This window comes from Mycteria americana, chromosome 8, assembly GCF_035582795.1.
Source record: "Mycteria americana isolate JAX WOST 10 ecotype Jacksonville Zoo and Gardens chromosome 8, USCA_MyAme_1.0, whole genome shotgun sequence".
Taxonomy (NCBI): domain Eukaryota; kingdom Metazoa; phylum Chordata; class Aves; order Ciconiiformes; family Ciconiidae; genus Mycteria; species Mycteria americana.
In genome coordinates, this window is record NC_134372.1 from 13,463,305 (window position 1) to 13,489,283 (window position 25,979).

General features: G+C 44.5%; 2 protein-coding genes across 9 annotated transcripts in view; both read left to right on the plus strand.

Annotated features, from left to right (window-relative positions):
- LOC142413569 (sulfate transporter-like) lies at nt 1-22,452 on the plus strand. Of its 6 annotated transcripts, XM_075509821.1 has the most exons (6): nt 167-258; nt 677-724; nt 6,651-7,304; nt 9,664-11,220; nt 20,898-20,958; nt 22,374-22,452. In XM_075509821.1, exons 3-4 carry the CDS (start codon nt 6,663-6,665, stop codon nt 11,167-11,169), a joined length of 2,148 nt encoding a protein of 715 aa, XP_075365936.1. In that variant the 5' UTR covers nt 167-258; nt 677-724; nt 6,651-6,662; the 3' UTR covers nt 11,170-11,220; nt 20,898-20,958; nt 22,374-22,452. The 6 variants fall into 6 exon arrangements, with proteins under 6 accessions (XP_075365940.1, XP_075365935.1, XP_075365936.1 ...); XM_075509825.1 differs by lacking the exon at nt 677-724 and having other exon boundaries at nt 1-258; XM_075509822.1 differs by lacking the exons at nt 167-258; nt 677-724 and adding an exon at nt 806-1,043.
- The window catches only part of LOC142413568 (sulfate transporter-like), a 9,036-nt gene continuing 5,429 nt past the window's right edge, over nt 22,373-25,979 (plus strand). For 2 of the 3 annotated variants that reach the window (XM_075509818.1, XM_075509819.1), the window contains exon 1: nt 22,374-22,481. The gene's annotated coding sequence lies outside the window, so the exon portion shown is untranslated. Of the gene's footprint in view, nt 22,482-25,497; nt 25,733-25,979 lie in introns of all 3 variants that reach the window. The other variant, XM_075509816.1, reaches the window with a different exon arrangement.

The window sequence follows — 25,979 nt, forward strand, 5'->3', positions numbered from 1 at the left end:
CCCCCCCGCGGCCCTCTGGCGCGGCGCGGTCCGGCGCTCCCCGGGCCGCGATGGGCGGGCTCCGCGCTGCGCCGAGGGGCGCGGCGGGGGCGGCTCTGCCCTCCCCTACCCGCCGCTCCCGGCCCCCTCGCGGGGAGGCGGGCGGGGGCGAGGCGCCGGAGCCGCGGAGGTCGGTCGGTTGGTCGCTCGGTCGGTCAGTCAGTCAGTCAGTGGGTCTCGCCCGCCCGAGGTCTGCGCGGAGCGGCCGGCGGCCCCGCGGTGAGTGGGCGCCTCAGCGGCGCTGTGAGGCGAGGGAGGCCGGCGTGGCGGGTGCGGGGCGGCAGGGGGGAACGGGCGGGCCTCAGGGGCGGGGGAAGGGACGGGCAGGGCGGCAGTGGCAGCGGGTCTTGCTGTGAGCCCGCCTCGGCTCTCCAAGGGGGACTGCTGCTGACAGCCCCACTTCATGGAGCGGCTCGCAAGACGGTGCCTCAAAGTAAGAAGAGGAAAATAGAAAATGAAAGCCGGGGGGGCAGGAGGAGAGTGCTGGCTGCCGAGGTGGGGGTGTCTCCCCGCCGGAGGGGCTGGGTGTGAAGGAAGTGGTGTTGAGATCGAGAGGATGAAACTGAACGTTGTATTAAAAACATTATAACTTCACTTTCACTGTCCTGGAAACTTAAATGTTGGTTGGCTTCCAAAGCGATATACAGGCTCTCAGCAAAAATCTGCAATTTCAGGGGTATAAAAAGTGCGTGGATTTCTTCTTGCTGTATGTTCTTCTTGCAGATTGTAATTTTTTAAAAAAACAGTTTTTAAGTGCTCCCTTGTCCAGTGCAAACCCTGTGCGTGGCTTTCTGTTCAGAGCCAGACGGGTCTCTTTGCACAACCCTCTGCCGTGCACACACAGCCCACTGCTGCTGCTCCCCTCCCGGCCGCAGGGCCGGGGCAGGCAGCGTGGCGTGGGCTGGCAGCCACTGCCCAAGGAAATGCCTTTGGAGCAGCACTCCCTCCGCCCGTCCTCACTGCCTGAACACAGCTCCTCAGTGTTTTACCTTCGCTAGCTAACGGTAAGAGCGGGAGGAGGGTCCTAACATAGAAATGACTTCCTGAAAATACTACTTAGCAAACTCTCTGTAACGAATCTGGTTCGGATGGAAACTGCTGGAGTACTGCTGGAGGCCGCAGCCAGCTATCTTCAAGAGGTATCTGCTTCAGACAGGGCAGGGCAGTGGTAACCATCACACTCGATGTACAGCTGCTTTCTCGGAGGTGAGCCGGCTTCCCTGGAAGGGCTGGCTGCGAGCTGGGCCTCTGGCTTCTATGGGACCTTCCCCAAAGAGGCTGGGGGCTGTGTGAGGCCAGTGGGTGGCTTCACTGCTGCTGCTGCTCGGGAGAACTAACATTTGAAGGAGGAGGAGATCAAATATTTCACGCAAGCAAGGTTTTGTTGTCCGGCTTTGCAGGTTTTCCTGCTTGAGTTAATGGCTGGTGATTATTGTGCCAACAGTTAAGGTAGCTGCGTTCTCCCAAATGTGTTGCTTAAAGGTGGTAAATGTGGTATGTCGTTTTATGGTTCTTAGTAAGATTTCAGTATTCATATGATTTTAAGTCTCTTGTTGAAATAAATGTTTGTAGCTTGAGTGTTTTGTTGGAGGATGTTAAGGATTTTGTGAAAAATCTGAATTTTCTTCCGTGGTACCTGCAATGATATTCCAGTGCCTATCGTGGTGTTATCATAGCAATATTGAGTTTCCTTGTTGGCTCCACAACAGTTAAGAGATTGTTTGGAAAAGGCTGTTGTCCAACAAGACTAAGGACACAGATTTAGTTATCAAAATGTTGTGATATGCTTTCTTTTTATACTCTTAGGGTGAGATATTCCAAGGACCCAGAGGTAGTAGTCCAACTCCGGTTCAGTTCAGTGGAACTTGAATTTCTGATTCACCTGCTTCTCCTTTACATCTCTTCAAAATTGTTCATGTCTCTTTAGATTATGTGTTTATGCATTAGTTTTTAAGTGCATGCATTTAAGTGTATACAGTTTCTCATATCTAGCAAGTGGGTACATGAGGGTGGGTAGTGATCGCGTGCAGTGATGACACATGCACATGAAATTTAGAAAAATAATCTGGAAAACTGAGATCAATGTCATAGAAAGAACGCTTTTGATTTAGTTCCTACTCTTAAATGCTCATATCTTAAGTTTAAGCTTGTAATACATTATTTCAGCAGGTGAGTGACCTTCACAATCTGTTATTCTCTTACTGTCAAGGTGACTGTGATCTGTGACAGAGAAATGAAGTCTGAGCCAGCAAGGCCTTGTGCTGCAGGTAGTGTTTCCCCAAAGACAGATGGTGGGCATATGCTAGCTCACCTCTGCCACGTCATGGAATCAGTAAGAAAGGCCCAGATGGGATCCGGAAAGAGTCTGTAAAAGTCATCAGACCTCAAGAATGCAGTACCTCCCCATATCTTTATTCTATGGCAGTCACTTGATAACAGAGAGATACTGGAAATGTTCTCAGTTTTGTGTTGTAATCTTTTTCTTTGTGTCTTAAGTAAAGCTTTGTGGCAATTGGACACCCCCTGAAGATCTTGTTCAGGCCAAAAGGAGCTGATAAAAGTGAATTCAAGGCATACAAATTAGTTGTACATAAATAGCAGCTTTCAAAACAAAAAGCACAGTAGCTCCCTTTCCAAGTGAAATGTACAGAATATCTTTCAGTGTACTGAACCAAAGGGTGGGTGGGGTTTTTTTGTTTGGTGTGGGTTTTTTTAGAACAAAATCCAGTTTTACTAGACAAGCTTGGGCTAAACAGTTACAAAAATAATACAGAGCAACGCTTTCAGGCAGAAAAGGGTGAAATGGGTGTTGGAAATTGTGTCATTTCCTAGTGTCCTGACATCGTGAGAGGCAGTGACTGTATGATGAAAGGCCCTTTTCATGCCATGTAGAGAAAGCTGTCAAGCAGGTCAACACAAAGATTCAGTATATACCCAGAGTTCAGTAGCCAAAAAGATTTTTACTTAGAACATTTCTCTACTGTCTAGATGCAACCAAAAAACCTGGGTATCATCTACTAGGCAGATGGTTTATGGCACTGCGCAGAACTAAACTGAACTATCTGGGTTTCATGTTGGAGTTCTGTGGCACGTTAAGAAAAACTCCCAGGTTTGAGTGAGCTGTCTACAAGTACTGGATGAAGGAGAGGGTAATCAGAAGGGTTTTCATTACTAAAATCTCAGAAAACAAAATCATTCAAGTAATTTGCTACACATAAAAAGTAGTCTGGGGGTGAATTTCTGCCCCAGCTTTTACAGTACTGATTTGCTGAGCTTTGGGTGAAAAGCTTTTTGATTTGCAACTCTGTGCTTGTGAAATGAATAAAATCGCTTGAGCAAATACAACTACAGAATGTCCTTATGCGGAGTACTGCAAACACATGCTTTTGTACGCTCTATTCACTTCATTCTAACTGTGTAGTACTTGCTTTTTTTGTAAGTAATCCCTGAGCGGACTTTGCAATACTGTATGGGTAGGTGAGATTAGATATCTGGAAGGTAGGGATGGGTTCTCCTCCAAGCATGATCACTATGTCATCTTGAGTATGTTACTTCTTGCTGTGCACGTTTCCTCATTGTAAAGATCCTAATTCTTCATATGGCTCTTGTGACCCTATAATTATTCTAAAACACAATAAAGATACTGAACTGGAAGGCATTAGCCAAGCGAAGTTCGTCATTAGAAGGTGTATATAGGTATGTGATACAGTAATTATGCATGGCCAGGAGGCTGTAAGATAGAAGTTTGGAATAATCAGGAAGGCAGGCAGGCAAAACTGAAGCTTTCTTCTCTTTCCTTCCAGTGTACTAAGTGATTGACTTGTATAACAAGAACAAATATGGAGACAAATACATACATTTGAAAATTTACCCCTAAAAGTATATATATATATATTAAAGTTCTGGGTGGACTAATCTTTGTATCCAGAACTCTCAGTTCGCCAATTATAAGGACCAGGACTAAAAGAAGGACATAGATACTAAAAATGGGACTTGAGTTCAAACAATGGAATTTTCCACTTAGGTCTCACCTAACCCAGCAGTGCCTTAAAGCTTCATTTTTCCTTTTTTTGAAGTGTGACTTTCCCTAAGCAGTTCCTCTGCCTTGTGCTCAGAACAGCAGCCACAAAGAGGCATATTCTCCCCAGTTGTGCTTAGAGTATTTTCATCTTTCTGGTTTGCAGGCCACCCTGCAGACCTCATGTGTGGTTCAGATGAATTAGGCATAGAGTTGGAGGTATGGGAGTATGGAACAGGGCAGGAGCTGGAGAAAAATATTGATGCCTTGCTAGCAATACCTGGTAGGTGTGGAGAACAAGAGGTCGGTATTAATAAAGTATCTCACGTAGAGCATGGGACCTGGCAATGCTGTTCAGTCTGCCCTGGCATGTAACAGAGCATGAGTTGTACAGGTCATGGTAACAGGAAAGCATACATCCCCCATCTTATGCAGAAAATCCGTCCCTGCTGATGCCATCATGCTGTTCACAGTTTTGGAGCCAGGGAGGCGTCTGCTCGATACAACGGCTCCCTTTCAGTAGCAGTCCAGTGGCGGGCTGGCAGAGTAAGCTGTGTTCGGTTATTTGAAAGGATGCAGGAGCTTACCTGCCAGAGAGACACTCACTGTTTCTGGGTCTGTAGTGGATGAAAACACCTTTTGGGAGTTCCCGGTGTGGAGCAGAAGATAAAATGCGAACCCTTGCCTCTGGTATTTCCTGTTGGCTATCTGTTGGCATCTGTCCTGTGTGTTGATGTAGATAGCCCTCTGCACACTGTGGCCTCATAGGTCTAGGGAGAAGTATGCTACGGTGTAAGGTGGAAGAGTTGGATTACTCGGGTTGAATTGCTTTCTAGTGGAAGGCTGTTCTAGAAATCTCTGAATATTTTTATCTGGAAAGAGAAGCCAGTCTAAACATTAAGTATTGTAGCTGCCTCTACTCTCACTTGGGTTTCTTTGATGTGGTTAGGATCATTTGCTTAGGCTGTTTTAAGACAGTAGGTACTTGGGTTGGTATTGTCTTCCTAGCTAGAAGAACTGAAGGCAGTTCATCTCTGTCTGAGCTAGCAGACTGCTGGGGGCATGGCTGTGTGTAAACCATTATATAGGGCTGACGCACGGCACTGCAGATACCTCCGTATGACAGTGTCAAACCTGGAATGGAAGAATGGAAATCGTATGCTCCAGCCAGCTAGACTGAGGTCTAAAAGAAGGCATTTCCTCTCTGCATAGCTCTAGGATCAATGCCTTGTAATGGGATGACTGCAGGGGAAATGGGTAGTTTAAGAACCACACTTAAACTCACTTCTCTCACTTCTCCCCTCACATGTTTTTGAGAGACTCGCACTGAAGTGATAGTAGCAGTGAGTGTTTTGTAGCTACTTGTGAAACGTTGATTAAGTCAACAAATTTTGAGACGGACTCTTCAGTGGCATCCTCAGCATGGCTAGCTCCAATACTGATTTGGTGATTAGTTCAGTCATAAACATTGCATAGAATATTAGTTTGGTTGATGTTTGCACTGCACAGAGAAGGTGTAATTAGCACATAAGGGGTATGTTGTTATTAGTACACTGGGACTTCAAGGCAGTGTTCGAAAGGGAAGCCTAGGAGTTAGATTTTTCAGGGTTCTGCTGCTGTCTCTGGCCTTGGCTCCACTGTAGCACCAGGTGAATGGGTTTCCGGCTGAAATTTAACAGCTTCAACGTACTAGTAGTAGCAAGTATTGTGGCTAAAAGAGAGTTTTCTGGATGTTTTCTGGAAACCGGGAGTGCTGTATGAATGCCAGCAATTGCTGTTGGTATCGTCAAGTTTCATTAGGGCTTGTCTTGGCAAGACTTTGCTCTTTCACATTCAGGCAATATGTTTCCAGTATTAAATGTGCTTTGATATAATCACCTTGTTTTACTGTTTGTAGGCAGCCTGTACTAGAGCAAGTGTTCTGGCAGGAGTGTTCTGCCTATCTTACATTGTGCCCATTGATATGTTTTCCACTTGTGTGTATTGTTTTGGTCAGATGTAATTTACTTGAAAACCACCTTTTTAAAAGCGTGAAGAGCATTTCTTGCAATGTGTCATTGGCTGAAATAAAGCCACTGTGTAAAGATTGCATCTTCTTACATAAAAAATCTTTACAATATTTGGCAGGTTTAATCACTACATTTAAAAAAAAAACCATATAAATGAGATTTAGACCAAGCTGTGCAATGTTCAAGATATACTAACTGCAGTTAATTTTCAGCGACTGAGTTGAAGTGACTGTTGGACTATAATAAACCCTCTGTCTATCTTCACACGATGGAACAGGCTGCAGTTTTATCAAGTAAGCCTCCCAGAGAGACAGTGCTGCTGCATTCTTTCCCATTTCACAACATTGCCAGCAGTGGGTTTATTCTACGGGATATCAGCTTCCCTTCTAGGGAAGGTGATTCCTTGCTTAGCAGGGATATAATGGGGAGGCTCTTCCCAAGTTTGCTTGGAAATTGCTTTCTCTGTGCTTAATTAAAACTTTTAGTCCTTTCTTTTCATAAATACTGTATTCACTCCATTAAAAAGTCTCATTTAGCACATTCATTTATGTTTTAATGAAAATGGTCCTTCTTTGTGTTTTTAGGGAGTCCTCAAGATGGCAGCAATGGCAGAATTCAACAACGTCTGTTCAGTGACTGAAATGCCAGAAGGAGATGATGCTAAACGCAGTTTCCATCACAGAATGTTCTTGGAACCCCAAGAGAAGAAGAGGAGCATGAAGGCTCTGGTGGTTAAGCAAGCAAAGAAAACTTGCAGCTGCACTCCAGCCAAAGTTAAAGACTGTGTTTTCAGTTTCTTTCCTGTCTTGCAGTGGCTTCCTAAATACAAACTGAGAGAGTACTTACTGGGAGACATAATGTCTGGTGTGATTGTGGGGGTCTTATTAGTCCCACAGTCAATTGCCTATTCTCTCTTGGCTGGGCAGGAGCCTATTTATGGCCTTTATACATCCTTTTTCACTAGCATTATTTATTTCATATTTGGAACCTCCCGCCACATCTCAGTTGGCATCTTTGGTGTGATTTGCCTGATGGTGGGACAAGTGGTAGATCGTGAAGTACAGAGAGCTGGCTATGAGTTAGAGCCAGCTGCACTCAGTGTCCTCACAGATACAGCAACATATGTAAACACCACCATTTCGCCTGTGAATCAGACATCGCAGAAGCTGTTCTGTGATAAAAGCTGCTATGCAATTACAGTGGGAGCCACCATGACCTTCATAGCTGGAGTTTATCAGGTAAGAGGAGGTGGACAAACAGGTATTCTGTGGAAATAGTTTTAATTCTTCTTTAGGTGATTGTCCACATGAACAGCCTGTTGGGCTTGCACGTGTCCTCAATCTGCATCCCAGGGGAGTGGACACAGGGAGGACTGGAGGTCTCCAGTTACTGTGGTGCAAGAAACTCCTCTGTGTCCTCTCCTTTTTTTAAATAGAATTTTGTGCTTGTATTGCTACTCTGTTGGGGACTGTAAGGACCTGCATGTAACCACTTGCTACTCTTACACAATCTGCTCACCACCTTCCTTGCTGTGGCCTGAAGCTGCTTTCCGCCCCCCCGGCTTATAGCTTAGGCTTCCATTTCTTTGGGCCAAAATGTGGTGTGGCAGCTTTTAATTCCAGACTTCAGTTATTTGCCTTTTCTTTTATCAAAAAATAATCTGGATGGTAAAAATATCTCCAGTTTCTTTTTATTTGTCACTGTGCTTGTAAAACTTGGCTGTTTGTCCACTCAAAGCCAAAACAATGCCATTGTATGAAAAGGACACTACTGAGATGATAAAATATATTTGAAATTAAACTTTTAAATTATTACCATATTAAAATATATTACTCAACAATATTTTACCACTCTGTCTCTACTTACTTCCTAGAATTCACTGCTTGCTGAAATTAAAGCAATATCTTTGTTTCTAGAGTATCATGCATTAACTGGAATGAATTTAGTTTTAACGGTACTGCAGAGCTGTGGTATTTCAATTTGTGAGTTCACATTCATTTGTTCCTACAGTGACCTCCAGGGTGATAGCTAATCAAACTGTAGAGGAACAGAAAAGGAAGCATACCTGTGATACTCTAAAACACTGGTTTTCAACACAACCCGGGACTTTTTCTTGTACTGCAAGTTAGTGTTGAGTAATTTCAGAAATATTCTGAGACTCCTAGGGTACACTGGATTTTGTGTTTCATCACTGTAGGGTGGATGCAGTTTTGGAGTTGTGAATTGCGGTTAATATTCTTTGCAAGTACAACTACAATTAAGTTTCTTTATAGGAAGAAGTCAGATTACTTTATCTTAAGTCCTTCTGAATGTTAGGCATATTCTGCTTGCTGTCTTTCTGCCTGCTAACCAATAGGTGTTCACACCCTCAAATATTTTTTTTTTATTGGAAGCTCCAACCAAAATCACATATTCTTTGTATCAGAAACTTTACAATCAAATCGCAAAAAGCAAGCCTGCTCACACTAGTTGCCTACAGCATAACTAGGTAAGACAATTATTGCTAATGTTTTACAGCTAGAAAAACCTTTAATTAACTTAATTACCAAGGTTGTGAGGGAGCCTTTTTTAGAGCTTGGCTCTGAGCCGAAGTCCAGTCAGTCCAGGTCACAAACCTGTCTTCTCTTCAGTAATGCTTTGCAGTTCTTATGAAGTTTCCAGCCGTGATCTTAGCCTTCTTTATTTTGCCTTAACTACTTAATAGGATATATCAAATTGACACTACTTAAAAGTTTAATACCTGTAAGTTCTGGCCTGCAGTCTTCAGATAACAGTATAGACAGCCCTGTTGTCCAGCTCAGGCAATTAAAGGGTTTCTAGCAGACTGCTGTGAGAAGGTCCATGCTCCATTTGGCATGAAGGTTGATGGGGAGAAAGGGACATTTACCAGGTGTGAAGACACATATGTGTCTTCACATATCCATAGGTAGGTATCCATAGGTAGGTATCCATAAAAACAGTCATTCCTATGAGAGAGCACCAAGGATTTTTCCATTCAACTGGCATTAATAAAAATGAATGACAAGGCACTTTAAAAATTTATCTCTATTTATATAATCTGCATCACAAGACTTTGCAGCTCATATACTTTCTCAATCAGATGCACTAAACTTTATGGAGTGCAAAGGACAGCTGTTATGCCATAAGCTATATTTTTATTGCAGGTTGTAAGCCCAAGTGTAAGACAGACAAAGACAACCAAAAAGGTTTTGGATCCCTGCAAAGTTCACAGAGATTGTAAGAACTTGGGAGAGGAATGGCAATAGTAGCCGCTATTTCAAATGCTTTTTTCCCTAGGTTTCTTTGCCTGTGGGCAACTAGGAGTTACAGCTGAACCAATGAGCAAACAACAAATACAGGTTCAGAGTACAAAGACCCCCAAAAAAGCCTGCTCTGTGTTAGAAATGCATTTCATTTAAGTGCAGTGTGCCAGGAGCAGCTGAATGCTGGAGACTGTTTTCTCCATGCTCAGACCATGCCTTGTCCTCCAAGGCCATGCACAGTGGTTTTTGTATCCCACCTCCCTCCAGAGTCCCACAGTGATGACATCTGTAAGATTTGCATCCTAACCTGTTGTGTGTGGTTGATTCCTTCCAGGTGGCCATGGGTTTCTTTCAAGTGGGCTTTGTCTCGGTGTACCTCTCCGATTCATTGCTGAGTGGATTTGTCACGGGTGCCTCCTTTACCATTCTAACCTCACAAGCCAAGTATCTCCTGGGCCTAGACATTCCACGGAGCAGTGGCATTGGCTCCCTTGTAGTCACGTGGATAAATATCTTCAGAAACATACACAAGACCAACATCTGTGATCTCATCACCAGCTTCTTGTGCTTTCTTGTACTTATCCCAACCAAAGAGCTTAATGAACATTTTAAATCCAGGCTCAAGGCTCCAATACCAGTTGAACTAGTCGTGATTGTGGCAGCTACTCTGGCATCTCACTTTGGGAAGCTGAGAGAGACTTACGGCTCGAGCGTTGCTGGACATATCCCAACTGGGTTTCTGCCACCCCGCCCTCCAGACTGGAACCTGATTCCTAATGTGGCTTTGGATGCTATCCCCATAGCTATTATTGGCTTTGCCATCACTGTCTCCCTCTCAGAGATGTTTGCCAAGAAGCATGGTTACTCTGTGAAGGCCAACCAGGAAATGTACGCCATTGGCTTCTGCAACATCATTCCCTCTTTCTTCCATTGCTTCACAACCAGCGCAGCTCTTGCCAAGACTCTTGTCAAAGAGTCCACAGGCTGTAGGACACAAATGTCTGGCTTGGTGACTAGTTTGGTAATCCTATTAGTTCTCCTTGTGATTGCACCTTTATTTTATTCCCTTCAGAAATGTGTCCTCGCTGTCATAACCATTGTAAACCTCAGAGGAGCCCTGCGGAAGTTCAAGGACCTGCCAAAAATGTGGCATTTGAGCAGAGTGGACACAGTGATTTGGCTAGTTACTATGACAGCCTCAGCATTCATCAGTACTGAGATTGGCCTTTTGGTTGGTGTTTGCTTCTCTATGCTCTGTGTCATTTTCCGAACTCAGAGACCAGAGGCACCTCTGCTTGGCTGGGTGGCAGAGTCTGAGACGTATGAATCCCTGTCTGCTTACAAGAACTTGCAAACCAAGCCAGGAATCGTGGTGTTCCGTTTCGAAGCACCCCTCTACTACATCAACAAAGAGTGCTTTAAATCCACCCTGTACAAGCAAACTGGGGTCAACCCTGTCTGGGTGAAGGCAGCAAAGAAAAAGGCAGCAAAAAGAATGCTTAGAGAGAAAGAGGTGGATTCTGGTGGCAACCAGACCAGCATCTCCATGGATTTTGTGTCTGAACCTCTGGAGTTTCACACAATAGTGATTGACTGTTGTGCAGTACAGTTCCTGGACACAGCAGGAATACGCACGCTCAAAGAGGTCTACAAGGACTACAGGGAGATAGATGTCCAGGTGCTACTGGCCCAGTGCAATCCTTCAGTGAGGAGTTCCCTGATCCGAGGAGAATTCTTTAAAGAGGGGGAGGACCACCTTCTCTTCCACAGTGTGCACCAGGCTGTGGACTTCGCATTGGGTGCACAGGGGCACAGTGTGACCAGTGCTTCTAAGAACTAGGTGTGGAAAGGCAGCAAGCTGGAACAAAGCCTGGGAAAAAAATGGCTGTGGGTCTGTATGTCTATGCAATATATATGCACTCAGATAAAAAGGCAGGGTTGTTTTTAACACACTGATTACTATGCAGTCTGTTTTGATGCTTTACATTTGCCTGCTGGGTATAGTGGTACTGAATGAAGGTGGTACTGAATAGGTGGTACTGAATGAAGGCAATTCTTAACTTGATTATGGCCAATCTGTGAATCTAAGAATTTTCCTATGGTTGTTGATCTTATTTCTCTTCTCTCTTGAACTTTCCATGTCTCAGTTCCCCTCTGAGTTTTGATCATCAGCATTGAAGTCTTTATTGCAATCCTGTCTCTATGGATGGGACAGGATTTTGAAGTAGTCTGGGCATCCTGTCCAGCCAAATAATATGAGGCAACCCATTTCTTTTCCCTCGTTCTGGCATTGCTTTTCTGTATCACCACACCCTTATATTTTCTAAGGAATGACTGACGGGGACTGTTTGCTCTGGTCTTTACTGTGGAGTGATTGGTTGGTGATTTTGTAACCTCCCTGAATTTGGGACAGATAGATAAATAAAATCTAAACATGCATGAAAAGGTCTTAATGAATAGCTTCTAACCACCCATTGCCTCCAGAGGCTTTGTCATTGTCTCCTGAGAGCCTGATGCAGCCAGACAATGGGGGCATGGTTACCTCATTTCTACACGGGCCTTTACAGGCCAGGGAAGTTTGCCTCTCTAGCTTGATTTTTTTCAGTATGATTTTTATTCAGAGGTGACTGTTTAGAAGTCTGATTCATGCTTATGGTCACTCATTTGTTTTCCTAATATTTAGGAGCTCTTTAGAATTAGCAGACACTAGATACGGAAAATCTCCAATTCTTGAGTTTCAACAGAAAACAGTCCCTTATAGCCAGTTTTATATGCCAGGCAGACAGAATCACAGGCACCAAAATGAAAAGGGCCAAATAGATTATGCAACTTCTGTCCAAATTTGTCCATGTCACACAGACTTCATGTGTGAATGCAGGTTGTACTGACCATAGACCCTTTACACATGCTCTGTTGTGGGCTTTATGTAATGGGCATGGACAGGCCAAGAAATACAGCCATTAGAAAAGGAGCCAGAGAAATTATTTGCTGAACATTATTTCACCATGTTAGTGTAAATAAAACTTTATACTTTGATTTTAAATTATGCAGAACAGTGAAGAGTGCCTGTTCTTCATGCTAAAATACAACCACCAGGTAGGAAGAGGTCCTCTTTTTTTACACCAATAGAATACAATTACGAAGGCAGAATTGAGAGATTAACAGTTTTTACTGAGTATCAGCTATACATAGCACACAGTGCATCCTTGGAAGATGGGGGTTTCTCCCAGGGGAGTTTACAGTCTGAATTGCAGGTTCTTCACAGCTTTTAAAAGGGAAAAGGTGGTGTATACAGACAATATTCTCATCTTTAGTCGTTCAAAAATAATGAGTCAGGAGTCAAAAAAGGAATAAAATGCAATATGAATCGTGAAACGTTTTCTAAATAGGAATATATTTTGAGTTTAGGTTGTTTTCTTTTTTTTCTGAGCTAGGACCAGTAACTATTCCCTTCTTTCTATGAAAGCTGAAATGTCACATCACTTCACTCTAGGAGCTGGGGTCTCAAGAGAAGGACTAGATAGCAGAAAGATGAGTCCCAGGACCTGACAACCTTTATATGTTAACTGAACTTACTACATTTTTTAGGACATCATAGCAGTGTATAGAAATACTGGGGGAGGTGGGAGGTGGCTGTAGCATGTATTGAAAAGGAGCACATAACTGAGATTCGTGCATTATCTGTCCTAGAACTGGCATTGTTAAGGAAACAAGTCTCCAAGTATCAGAGAAAATGCTAAAGCTTCTGCAGTGTTCAAAAAACACAAATACTGTTCTTTCTCAGCCTTAAGACGTGTTTATGCAAGGAGATGAATCCCAAATAGCTACTGCTGATTTTTTTCTTTTCTGCAGTAACCTCCTGCATGAACTTTTTTATTCTGGGCTAAGAATCCCTTATGCAGTTTGGATAATTATAATTACTGAATTGGTATTACCAGAGTGGATTAGCCTAAGCCATATAAAAGCAGTGAGTGGGGTTAATGCCTATGTAGGGAGTGAGTGCAGGATGGAAATTATGTTTTAATTCCTCACCATACCTGTTTTGCATTGAGTTCCCATTCAGAGCCCCTGAGTTGGTGTCGAGAGAGAGCTGGCGCACCCGTGGCAGCTCCTGCAGCTGGGTGCCAGCTTGGGAAGGCTTGTCACCGCAGGGGTTTGTGCCTGGCCACCGACAGGCTGGCTGGTGGCAGGGGAGCGGTGCAGACCTATGCACGTGCATTCAGCTGATGGCAGTGCTGTGGCCTGGGGGAGTCCCTTTTCAGCACAGTTTGTTCACATTACCAGAAAGCATCTCTAGAACTTTGAACGAAAGCCTCAACACCGTTTTTAAATGTTGATTTTAACTAATATTTTTCAAGAGAGCAGAACAGTGCTAGAAGCAGTGCCTTCTTCTGGAAGCCCTGATGAAAAATTACAGCACAGCGAACAATAAGCAGTGTACATTGTTATTGCAAATGTTCCTGCCTACCCGCAGCTACTTGTTTTCACCCCTTTGCCCCTCAGGCACGGGCAGCTGAGAGGGAGAGGAGGAATGAGCAGCCGGCCAGGAGACTTCCTCTGAGGCAGGTCAGCCACGGGTGGGATAGAAGTAACGTAGAAATTGTTCAGGGGGATTCTTTCCTCTTTACACTCACAACTCTTCTCTCCCATACTCTTTCCATGCTGCCCAGGTGGAGATTTTTTGACCTGTGACCATGTGCAGGTTTGCGTAGCCAAATTCTAACTGAGAAGGGGAAAACAGTAATTATTTATTAAAAGATGTTTTTTCAAATCCATTTCTACCTGTGCCAGGAAGGGAGGAATAGAAATGTTATTTCCAAGAAGTACACACTCTCCAGCAGCTAGCAGGATGCATATTTGTAGCTCCTGGCTACTTGTTTACATAAAAGCACAATAAACCAGCCATAAATTGATTTTCAATTAATTAATTTAGATTACAGCTAAAAGATATACTGAAGTGATTTATGTTTAGCTAGAGCACATCGTATTTGGCGTCAGTGCTGTTTGTGCAGCCATGACTGGCAATATAGCCTCCAAATTCCATTTCAAGCAAAACAGAGGAAACCGTATTAAAATGCAACAGCAAAAGCAGCCAGCCAACCAAAAGAACAACTTTTGATGTTCTTACTTAAGATAATGTCCAGACGTCATAGTAGTAATAAGTCTATATTAATGCATACAGCCTGGGTTAAAAGGGAACAGAAATAAATGCCATTTGCCAGAGAGTTCAGTATAATAGAGAGTCCTTTGGAATTAACCAAAGATTAGAGCTTATCATGTCTGGAATTTCTTAAAACAGTGGGTTTTCAGCCATTTTGCTTTTAGGCCTAGAATAATTTTTTAACGGAGACATGAATCTGATTTAAGCCTACTGGCAAGAAGCACGTTTTGCTTGAATATGTTTATGGACCCTTTAGAAGTAATCCAACTTCACCTTTAGAAATCAGGGACCACTGATTGAAAACTGTTGCCCTAAAGAATTTGTTTTATAAAGGAATTTCATATATATATATAGATGCACATATATATATGTGTGTGTATATATATGTGTGGGTGTACATATATTACACACCTTTTGCTGCTGTATGATGGATGCAGCAGCTATATATATCCATTTACTTTTAGCTTTTGTGATGCTCCTGTTTCTGTCCTGCAAAGGGCTCTTCTGCCTTCTACTGTTTTAAATGAACCGTGGAAAACATGTACCAGATTTTATAAGGGGAAATCTGCCGTACCCACTGCCTTCTACGCTTTCTCTTATCCCTGCCTCACAGCTTAATTTGTAATCTATAGGAAGAGGGAATCTCAGAACAATTGTTTTTGGGTTTACACATCTGTCAGGAACAGGAATGTTCATCCCAGGTGCAACCTTCAGAACCCCAGGCCAGACTGGAAGATGGTGTAAATCAGTTGATCTCCATTCCCCAACGTACTAATCAGCAATTATCAGTCTAAATGAAGAATTAAGAGATCATTAGCACATTCATTAATGACAACAACACAGCATTATGGAAATTAACACTCATAGTCTCAGCTACACTAAAGATTGCTGGAAATGTCTTTAGTAGTCTCCTGCTAAATGTCAGGCTCTTTTTTTACGTTTATTGCTGCTACAGATAGTAGTGTCAGTTCCTCCTAATGTGGCAGTTGGACTAATAAATGTTTCACTTGTGTGAATGTTTTGACACAGAAACAATTTTCAGTCCACTTCATAAAGCAAGGAAGGGTACTGCAGCGGGGCATGTGGTGCTTATATTTGGATTTATAATGACATTGCCAACCTTAGTCTTGAGTGATTTAGTGATCCTGATTTCCTTGTAAGCCATTGCAGCTCCATCTGCTCCTCTCTAATTCACTGTGAGACTCACCTCCACCTTCTTGACACTTCTATGTTTTGCTGTAAGACGTTGCATATGATTGACTGTAAATAGAAGAATCATTGCCTTTGTGTATGTTGCTATTACATGTGACCTGCTACTCAGTTTTCATGCCAGATCTTTTGATAAGGCTAAAGCTCCTGACCAGAGAGTGTAAAACAACCCTAAAATCCCACCAGTCCTTTGGGTGCTGGGGCTGGGAGAAAGGGGGCTGTGGGCAGCTGGCAGGGGGGCACCACTGTGCGTGTCCCCCGACAAGCACTCTGGAGCCTTAGCCCAGAGTGGGGCTGTGCAAGGGTTTGTGTAGCTGCAGCAGTAATGGTGCTGCCCAGGAACGACAGATTAACCTGGAGGTGTCTTTATTATCAGGCTACTGCGACACTGTGCTATGCAGCCATGTGCCTTTCTCCATAACGAGTGTAATAATAACACAGGACCTAGTTCCTGCTCAGTGCTGCTGCACGAGTCACTGTCCTGAACTACATATATAAGGGATTTCTGTTTTCATGCTTATTTATTTTTATCTAGTTTTAGTCTATGTCTGCACATGGCTCTCCCAGCCAGGGCAGCAGAGCTTCCATGACTGCTGCACTCCTTCCCATTGGGCTGCAGTGATGAACGGGAAGGTACTCTCTCTTGGGAAAAAACACAGCAATTCCTTTGTCTCCACTCGCTTCTGCTGGCTTGTGCCAAGAGACATTAAAATCCACTACTGCTGGGTCTGAAGTGCAGAGGTGCAGTATTACAGGCAGGAAAGCATCCTGGCTGCCGCACCAGGGTTTTAAGCCGGTCAATACCCAGCCTTGTGCTGAGGTCGGCTGTGAGCTCTGCCTGTGCCCGGTCCTAGATCTAGGCTTACCTGGTGGAGTCCAGTCTTTTTGTGGCCAATCTCCCTTGAGAAGACCAGCAACACTGCGCATCTCCCTGGGTCCAGTTCCTGAATCTTTCACCCAAGGGCTGTGCTCACTCCCTGTTCCCCACCGCGCTTAGCTACCTGCTGTCATCTCCAGTGCTGCTGGTGCAAAGAGCTTTTAAGCAGATTGAAGTCATGTCACTCACATGTCTCCATTCCAGAAACGGTGCAGGAACACCCATGCTGGCCGTGCAGCCAGGCACACAGGCAGGCACAGGGCTCACCCGGGCTCAGCACCGACCTTAACCTCCCTGTGCTCGCAGCGCAGTGAGGAGTACAGCTGGGCTGTAGGAGACTGCTGGTCTACATGGTCTAGAAGATCATAGAAACTGGAACAAGAGGAAACCCTTCTGAGTTGTGGGTGAAACTCTTCAGGCAAATAGTTTGTTTCAGGGCATTATCTTCTGTTGTGGGTTTTTTTCACATGGTTTGGAAAGGTGATTAAGTGATTGAGGTGATTTACATTTATTTTTTTTTTTTTACCAACATAGCTAAGCTAATGAAGCTGTGACACAGATAGCAGTCATCTGCTGCTAATGCCATTCAAGGTGCTTTGTATCTCTGTAGCTTATTTTGCTTTGCTGAGTCTCAGTGTAGGATGCTGTTGTGAGACTTCAGTATTGATGTAACTGTCCACACTAGAAGGGCTTTGCACTTCTACTATGCTGGCATAGATAAAAGGAGCAATGTCTTTAGTGCAGACTTTGCACTGTGAATGACCTTGTTAAGTCCCAAGAATTACTTGCACTTGGTTATCATGTTTGTAAGCCTTTGTAGGATCAGCTGCTCATGTGAAAAACTACCTGATCTTTACTAGTTCAGTCAAATTCCACCTGAAGTGGAAATAATTCTGAGTCTTGCATTTTCTTTTGAGATCATTACAATGCGAAAAGTGAGGCCTCTGGTTAGGTAAAACGGCAAATATTTAATATATATATATTTAGTTCATAATATAATTAGTACCTTTCTATTTTATTTTCTAGAGATGATATAAGCTAAGGCATATTGCTGTTTCTCTAATCTGCAAATACACAAAATATTACAGCGTTGCATGGAGAATCAAATCTCCATTGAGTAAATTTACTGCCAAAAATATTTGAATTCCACCTCCCTCTACCTCTGAAAGCACTTAGCTCTTAGTCCAGCTCCCAGATGATCTCAGGACTCCACAGGAAGATAGGAAATTAAACATTTCACTGGACTTGGTTCCAAGTTTTTTATGTCTAATTTTTGACTTGAGGAAGTAAATTTTATGTATATTTGAACTGCAGCTGAAACATGGTTAAAGAGTAGTAAAGCCTCACTTTTTCTGGTAAGCACATGATGCTTTGAGTTCATCAGCCTCTTAAGTCCCTGACCATCATCTCTGGTACCTTGGTATGTTCTGGGGTATGATTTTTGAATTATTTTAAATTCAGAATAATTTTAGATATTTGTGGTGTACTGTTTTGCAGAATAAACAAAATGGCAAATTTTGCCTGGAGTAGCTTTTTCAAGTTGGAGAATCAGTTTAACCAAACAAGACCTCAGGAATGGAATAGATCGCATCAGTCAGCTATAAACAAAATAGTTTATTTGAATAAAATGTGGAAAAGTTCTATAGTATATATAAAAGATTGCATTACTTTTTACCGTGACTTATCTGTACAGTAAAAATAAGGTGTAATGTTTGGTGGCAGAATCCAGGGTGCTGGGGGAGCCGTCTCGCTCTGTGGCATCAGTCCGTGCTGGATGGCATTTGCTGACACGGACCTTGCCTTGCGCCCAGCGCGGGGAGAGATGTGTTGCCATCAGCGCCTCATTGAGTGCTGTGCTCACCGACGAAATGTTTGTGATCAAAGCTGTATTTTGTCAGTCGTCTTCTTATGTCCTACCATCAGCTATGGGATATAGCCTCTGCATGTTGTCGACTCTCCTTTACGCCATCTCTGTCTGTTAGATCTGTATCAATTGTCATTTTTAAATGCTAATGTGCCTTATTGTCATTGTGGAAGATGTGTTAGCACAATAATTTTCTATCAAATATGGTGAAATCTTTGGGATTTCTGTATCACCATTAAAATATGATATTTATGTTTGTTCTGTTGTTGGATGTATGTTTGATACCTTAGAAGATGCTGCAGCTATAAATTTTAAAAAGAAGAGCCACACATTTGAGCCGTGAGTCCCCAGTCCCGGTTTCTCCTGACAGCTGTGCCCAGTCCCCATTGTAAAGCGCAGTGTATACACAGCTGTGTGCACTGTTCTCCCGCGCTGTGTGTGGTACACACGTAGGCACACATGGAAGTTTCCTGCCAACATAAACCAGGGTGCTGACTGACGATACGTGGCCAGCAGCAGGCTTTCGCCTTGTTCTGACTTCGGTGCTCTGTGCACCCAGGCTGCAGTTTGTCTCATTAATAATAACAAGTAATAAGCAATGTGATGGCAATGATGTGCCGTGTGCCGGTGAGCAGCACCCTCCTGTGGGCCAGGTCCATATTCCTAAAATGCAAGAAATGACAGATTTGGTGCTACTTGTACTTTACAATATGTGTAGTAATAGCACATGGTATTACATATTCAGCCTTACAAAATTGCTGCAATGTATTTCAGTGTTACTTGACATAACAGGTTATATGACTTGGTCGTGTCATGGCCAGTAAGAGTCAGAGCAAAAATTAAAGGAGCTCTGGGTGCAGTTGTGGGCAGTTACTGTGAGCATTATCTCTGCATACATGTCCTTGAGTTACGCAAAAGATTTTCTTGATCCAGCACGGCTCAGCTTTTACCTGAGGCTGCCTTTTACCTTAGGAGACCTCAGCATGCTGTAATTTTTGTGTCGGTGCCAACAGAGTGGTAGGAGCACTCAATTACGGAGAATGCCAGCAGGAGCTTTCTGCTCTCTTGAAAAGCATAGGACAGCCATTGCCTTCAGCAGAGTGACTCTGGATTCCTGCCGATACAGAGCTGAGATAACAGGCTTCAATCAGCAGTACCCTTTACCTGTGCTACTCAAGGCTCTGCCTTACCTGCGGACAACTAATTCTCGCCATACACGCTCCTGTACTAGATGAGACCCCCAGCCCTGTCTCCTTCATCACAGCCTGGTGGAGGCTGCTTGGGAAAGGTATACCATGGGTCCGGCCCACGCAGAGCCTTCCCAGCACCTGGTAAGCAGCAGGCTAGAAACTTCCTGAGCGCTTAGACATTTGTTACAGCTTTTGCAGCACTTCTCTGTGAAGTTTCCTAATCCCTTTTCTCAAACCTGTTGACTCCCACCACACCCTGTGGCAGTCTGTCCCACCATTTGTGTTCTGTGAAAAAGATTTTCCTTCTGTTTAAAATCGAATAGCAGATCCAATTTTGCCATATGGCAGGTAGTTGGAGATGTGCTGCGGTTTCTGGGCTTCTTACCCATCTGATGTGACATTGAGATGTGACCTCTGTAGGATCCCCCTCCACTGCCTCGGTGCACGATGAGCTGGTGTGAGATGGCTAGTGGGAGAGCTCAGGAGGCAGCCACAGAGCTCTCCCCAACACGGTGCCTGCGCTGCTGCAGTGGGGGCAAGTAGGGTGACCCTGTGAGCCAGCCAACAGCTACAGGGAGAAGCAGCATCCCACCAGCACGGCCTCAGTGCTGGTGAAGGGCTCATAGGCAACACACACAGGTCAAGCCTGAAACGATGCCAAATAGCCTGGGCTGAATGCCAACTCAGTATGAAATAGAAACGTGTCTCCCTGTTTTTGTTCCACTGTATTCATCTGTAATCAATTTAATCTGTTTACAGAGCCATTATAGCATTTTAAATTATTAGCTTGATAGTTTGGAAAAGGGTCATAAGCACTGGACATTTGTCACGCAGGGGAAAACATGAAAACAGCAACAAAGTGCCGCAAAAGTTGGCAATGAATTATTTTCACCCTCCTTATATAAACTGGGAATGCTCCCCAAATCCTCTAGCTGATGTGCTTGGAAGTGCTCTGTGTTTCTGTCTTCTATGAGTGGGTGTCAGTGCTGGGGGAAGGACTTGTAGCAGGGCATTAGCAGCGTGGACCCAGCGTGCGGTGTCCTCAATAGCTGGACAGTTGATGTGCGATGTATGACCTCTGCGGCCAAAGATGCTCTTCCACGTCCTTTTAGATCTGCTACCTCTGCACTGAGTCTCTTTCCAAGGACATAGGCTCCATCTCACATCTTTCAAAATACACTAAAAAACATTCCTTGCATGTCTGTCTTCATGCTTAATTGCTGGGAGCGAGCAGCAGCTTAAATAGATGCTCTTCATTTATTCGTAGGTTCCTTGGTCCCTCTCAAACTTCAGAGTGGTGTGACTGCATTACCAAGTGCAGTCACAGGGTGAGTGACACTTTTGGTCTCACAGTGTTTACATCTGGAGAGAACTTTATCTTTGCCTTGCACGCTCTGCTGTGACCCCTGCACGTTAGCATAAACTGCCCTGCAAAATAACAGGAGGCTGCAAAAACTGTCTTATTTTCTGGGATGACCTAGTGTACTGCTTCCACATTCTCTGGTGTTATCTCTTGCAGAAATGTGAATAATTGTTTTCCAAGAAACCATAGGAGAGGTTCTGTTCAGCTTTTTTGTCCTTGGGTGCTTTTGTTGCATTTTGCCATATCTCAGCAGTGGGACCAATTTTGGGCTTGTCTCCTTTTCCTTGGTTTTTCCCTTTAAAAAGATGATGTTTTGCAGATGTCTACATATTGAAAATTCATTTCCCAGTGGAAGTGAACGAGCAGCCATCTGAAAAGACTGTCAAGTCCCAAATCTGAAGGGAAGGAAAAGCATCTCAGATACCTGGCACCATTACCTGGCTCACTTGCCTGTCTTTTTAATAAAGTTGCATGTGATCTAAGTAACTGCAGAGCAGTGGGGTGCAGCCATGTACTAAGCCAGGCTGGCCCATTTATGGAGCCAAGACATGTGGGATGCTACTTGAAAGGCTTCCAGAAGCCAAATAGTCATAAGTGTATTTACAAGCCTTAAAGCAAATCAGAAATCCTTGTGCAGTGCAGTTAGCTCTGTTCCAAAGAAAACTGGAGATGCCAGCTCGTCCTGTTAAACAAAAGCGATGCATTGACACAGCAGCAGAGCCGTGAATTCACTACACTTACCCACTGCAAAATGCCTGGGTAACAATCACGGACCCAGACAATTTCATGATTTTTTTCTACTTTAGGGTAGAAAACCGCAATAGCCCACGACTGCATTTTCCTTGTACCTGGAGCCTGGGTTTCCACTGCTCTGTTTCTAGCTGGCTGCAATGGCTATTGCGTAGATGGATGTTACATTGCTCACATACCATGCCATAAATGAAAAATTTGGATTTCATGCTTTCTGCTTGTCTTAAAAACAGAGGGTGCCATGTTACTGGCAGGCAACATCCTGTCTACACTTGCATTGTTCAAGCTAATACCATCTGTCCAACCCAGCCTTGCCCAGAATGGAGCTAAACAGTTAAGTGAGTTTATAGTGGCAATAAAGAACAACCCTTGAAGATGCTATTGAAAACAGTTTCAGCAGTTAGCTGTAGTGACCTTGCATTTGGAAGGCAGTGCAGCCTTAGCCAGCTCAAGGTCACATGAAGTTCCATTGTGGGTTTCTTTTTTTAAGCTGTCCGCTATACATTTTCTAGAGCAAATGTGAAATGTTTGCAGTTTCTGCCTTTGCCTCACCTCATACAGTAAAAGTGATTTCAGTGACGTACACAGTGTTCAGCGTAACCAAGTACATTCTTACATCCTCTCTGTCAGGATGGAGAACATAAAATGGCCTTTTCTGAGTGCCCACAGCCTGAATTTCCAGCACAGAGAGGACCACGCAGAAGCTGCCCTAGCATGAAGGCTCGCCATTTTGAAGAGGTCAGTGCAGAGAACCGAACACACGGGGAAGCCAGCTGGGACAAGGAGCTTGAGAATGTAATTGCAGGGAAAGTATGGAAGCCGGCAGGGAAGAAGACCAGCCTGGCTGAACAGAGACCTTTGGCTGGAACTCAGGATAAAAAGGAGAGTTTATGACCTTTGGAAGAAGGGGCAGGCAACTCAGGAGGACTACAAAGATGTCGTGAGGTTATGCAGAGAGAAAATTAGAAGGGCCAAAGCCCAACTAGAACTTAATCTGGCTGCTGCTGTAAAAGACAATATAAAATGTTTCTGTAAATACATTAGCAACAAAAGGAGGGCTAAGGAGAATCTTCCTCCTTTATTGGACGTGGGGGGAAACACAGTGACAAAGGATGAGGAAAAGGCTGAGGTACTTAATGCCTTCTTTGCCTCAGTCTTTAATAGTAAGACCAGTTCTTCTCGGGGTACCCAGCCCCCTGAGCTGGAAGACAGGGACGGGGAGCAGAATGGAGCCCCCACAATCCAAGGGGAAATGGTTCGCGACCTGCTACACCACTTAGACACGCAGAAGTCTATGGGGCCGGATGGGATCCACCCAAAGGTACTGAGGGAGCGGTGGAAGTGCTCACCAAGCCGCTTTCAATCCTTTACCAGTCCTGGCTAAGCAGGGAGGTCCCAGTTGACGGGAGGTTAGCAACTGTGACGCCCATCTACAGGAAGGGCCAGAAGGCAGATCTGGGGAACTACAGGCCTGTCAGCCTGACCTCAGTGCCAGGGAAGGTTATGGAGCAGATCATCTTGAGTGCCATCACGTGGCACGTACAGGACAACCAGGTGGTCAGGTCCAGTCAGCAAGGGCTTATGAAAGGCAGGTCCTGCTTGGCTAACCTGATCTCCTTCTACGACAAGTTCACCCGCTTAGTGGATGAGGGAAAGGCTGTGGATGTTGCCTACCTGCACTTCAGTAAAGCCTTTGACAGCGTTTCCCACAGCATTCTCCTGGAGAAACTGCCTGCGCATGGCTTGGACGGGTGTACGCTTCACTGGGTAAAGAACTGGCTGGGTGGCCAGGCCCAAAGAGTGGTGGTGAATGGAGTTAAATCCAGTTGGTGGCCGGTCACAAGCGGTGTTCCCCAGGGCTCAGTTTTGGGGACAGTTCTGTTTAATATCTTTATCGATGATCTGGACGAGGGGATCGAGTGCGCCCTCACTGTTGCAGACAACACCAAGTTGTGTGGGAGTGTTGATCTGCTGGAGGGTAGGCAGGCTCTGCAGAGGGATCTGGACAGGCTGGATCGATGGGCTGAGGTCAATTGTATGAGGTTTAACAAGGCTAAGTGCAAGGTCCTGCACTTGGGTCACAGCAACCCCATGCAATGCTACAGGCTTGGGAAAGAGTGGCTGGAAAGCTGCCCGGCGGAAAAGGACCTGGGGGTGCTGGTCAATAGCTGGCTGAATATGAGCCGGCAGTGTGCCCAGGTGGCCAAGAAAGCCAATGGCATCCTGGCTTGTATCAAAAATAGTGTGGCCAGCAGGACTAGGGAAGTGATCGTGCCCCTGTGCTCGACACTGGTGAGGCCACACCTCGAATACTGTGTTCAGTTTTGGGCCCCTCACTACAAGAGAGACATTGAGGGGCTGGAGCGTGTCCAGAGAAGGACAATGAAGCTGGTGAAGGGTCTGGAGAACAAGTCTTACGAGGAGTGGCTGAGGGAACTGGGGTTGTGTAGCCTGGAGAAAAGGAGGCTGAGGGGAGACCTTATTGCTGTCTACAACTACCTGAAAGGAGGGTGTAGAGAGGTGGGGGTTGGTCTCTTCTCCCAGGTAACAAGTGATAAGACAAGAGGAAATGGCCTCAAGTTGCGCCAGGAGAGGTTTAGATTGGATATTAGGAAAAATTTCTTCACTGAAAGGGTTATCAAGCATTGGAACAGGCTGCCCAGGGAAGTGGTTGAGTCACCATCCCTGGAGGTATTTAAAAGACGTGTAGATGTGGCACTTAGGGACATGGTTTAGTGGTGGACTTGGCAGTGCTAGGTTAACAATTGGACTTGATGATTTTAAAGGTCTTTTCCAACACAAACGATTCTATGATTCTATGAATATTTTGAAGTTGAGTATACAAAAGCAACTGGGAATTTGCATACAAGAAAGGCGGGAAAAATTTGTAGGGAAGGATGGCAGGGGAGGCACAGAGACAGAAGGAATGGAAAAAAGAACTGCTCACCAAAACCTATGCCTTGGAGAGGTGGAAGACCATGGCTATATCAAGGCTTACCAAGCTATATCAGGTGGTGAAGTGTCGTGGTTTAGCCCCAGTCAGCAACTAAGCCCCACACAGCCGCTTGCTCACTCCCCCCCAGTGGGATGGGGCAGAGAATCAGAAGGGTAAAAGTGAGAAAACTCGTGGGTTGAGATAAAGACAGTTTAATAGGGAAAGCAAAAGCTGCGCACACAAGCAAACCAAAGCAAGGAATTCATTCACTCCTTCCCACGGGCAGGCAGTGTTCAGCCATCTCCAGGAAAGCAGGGCTCCATCACGCGTAATGGTTATTTGGGAAGACAAACGCCATCACTCCAAATGTCCCCCCTTCCTTCTTCTTCCCCAGCTTTATATACTGAGCATGACGTCACATGGTATGGAACAGTCCTTTGGTCAGTTTGGATCAACTGTCCTGGCTGTGTCCCCTCCCAGCTGCTTCTGCACCTGGCAGAGCATGGGAAGCTGAAAAGTCCTTGACTAGTGCAGCAACAACTAAAACATCTCTGTATTATCAACACTGTTTTCAGCACAAATCCAAAACATAGCCCCATACCAGCCACTATAAAGAAAATTAACTCTATCTCAGCTGAAACCAGGACAAACAAAATCATAACAAAAATCATAACAAACAAAAGAGTTCCTGAATATATGTGAAGATGGAAGTTGGAAGGAAAAGCAGCAGCAGGCAGTGAAGGCAGGGCAGAGGTTAAAGGTAGCCTAGATACTGTCACAAATGGAAAAAGTGCTTTGTCCCATTTTCATGGTGGACAGATCAGAGATCCAGAACTGGAAATGAATGCTTCCTAAATAAGATCAAAACCCAAAGATGGATTGTGCTCAGATGTGTTTCATCCCAGCAAACAAGGCAATTTAAAAGACCAGCCTGGCCAGCTCTTTAATGACTGACTCACCAGTTCTTCAGTGACTGAACTTCAAGATGAAGGAATCATACAGAAAATGGAAATTGGGGTAATTTGCTAAGGAAGAAGATGGGAAAGGAAAATGAGTGAGTAGAGACAACATCAGACAGGCCAAGACACAAATGAGCTATAAGTAGGAAGGATTATAAAGCATATGAAGGGACCATCTTTTAAGGACAGGAGGAATGATAAGGCTAAGGAAAGATACAGTCCATTAGTGAAAGAAGGGGAAGGGGAAGGGGAGCTATCAACAGATGTACGTGAAAATACATGAGCTGTGGAGGAATGGCAGAGAATAAAGAATTCATATAAATAGATAAATACATTGAGCAG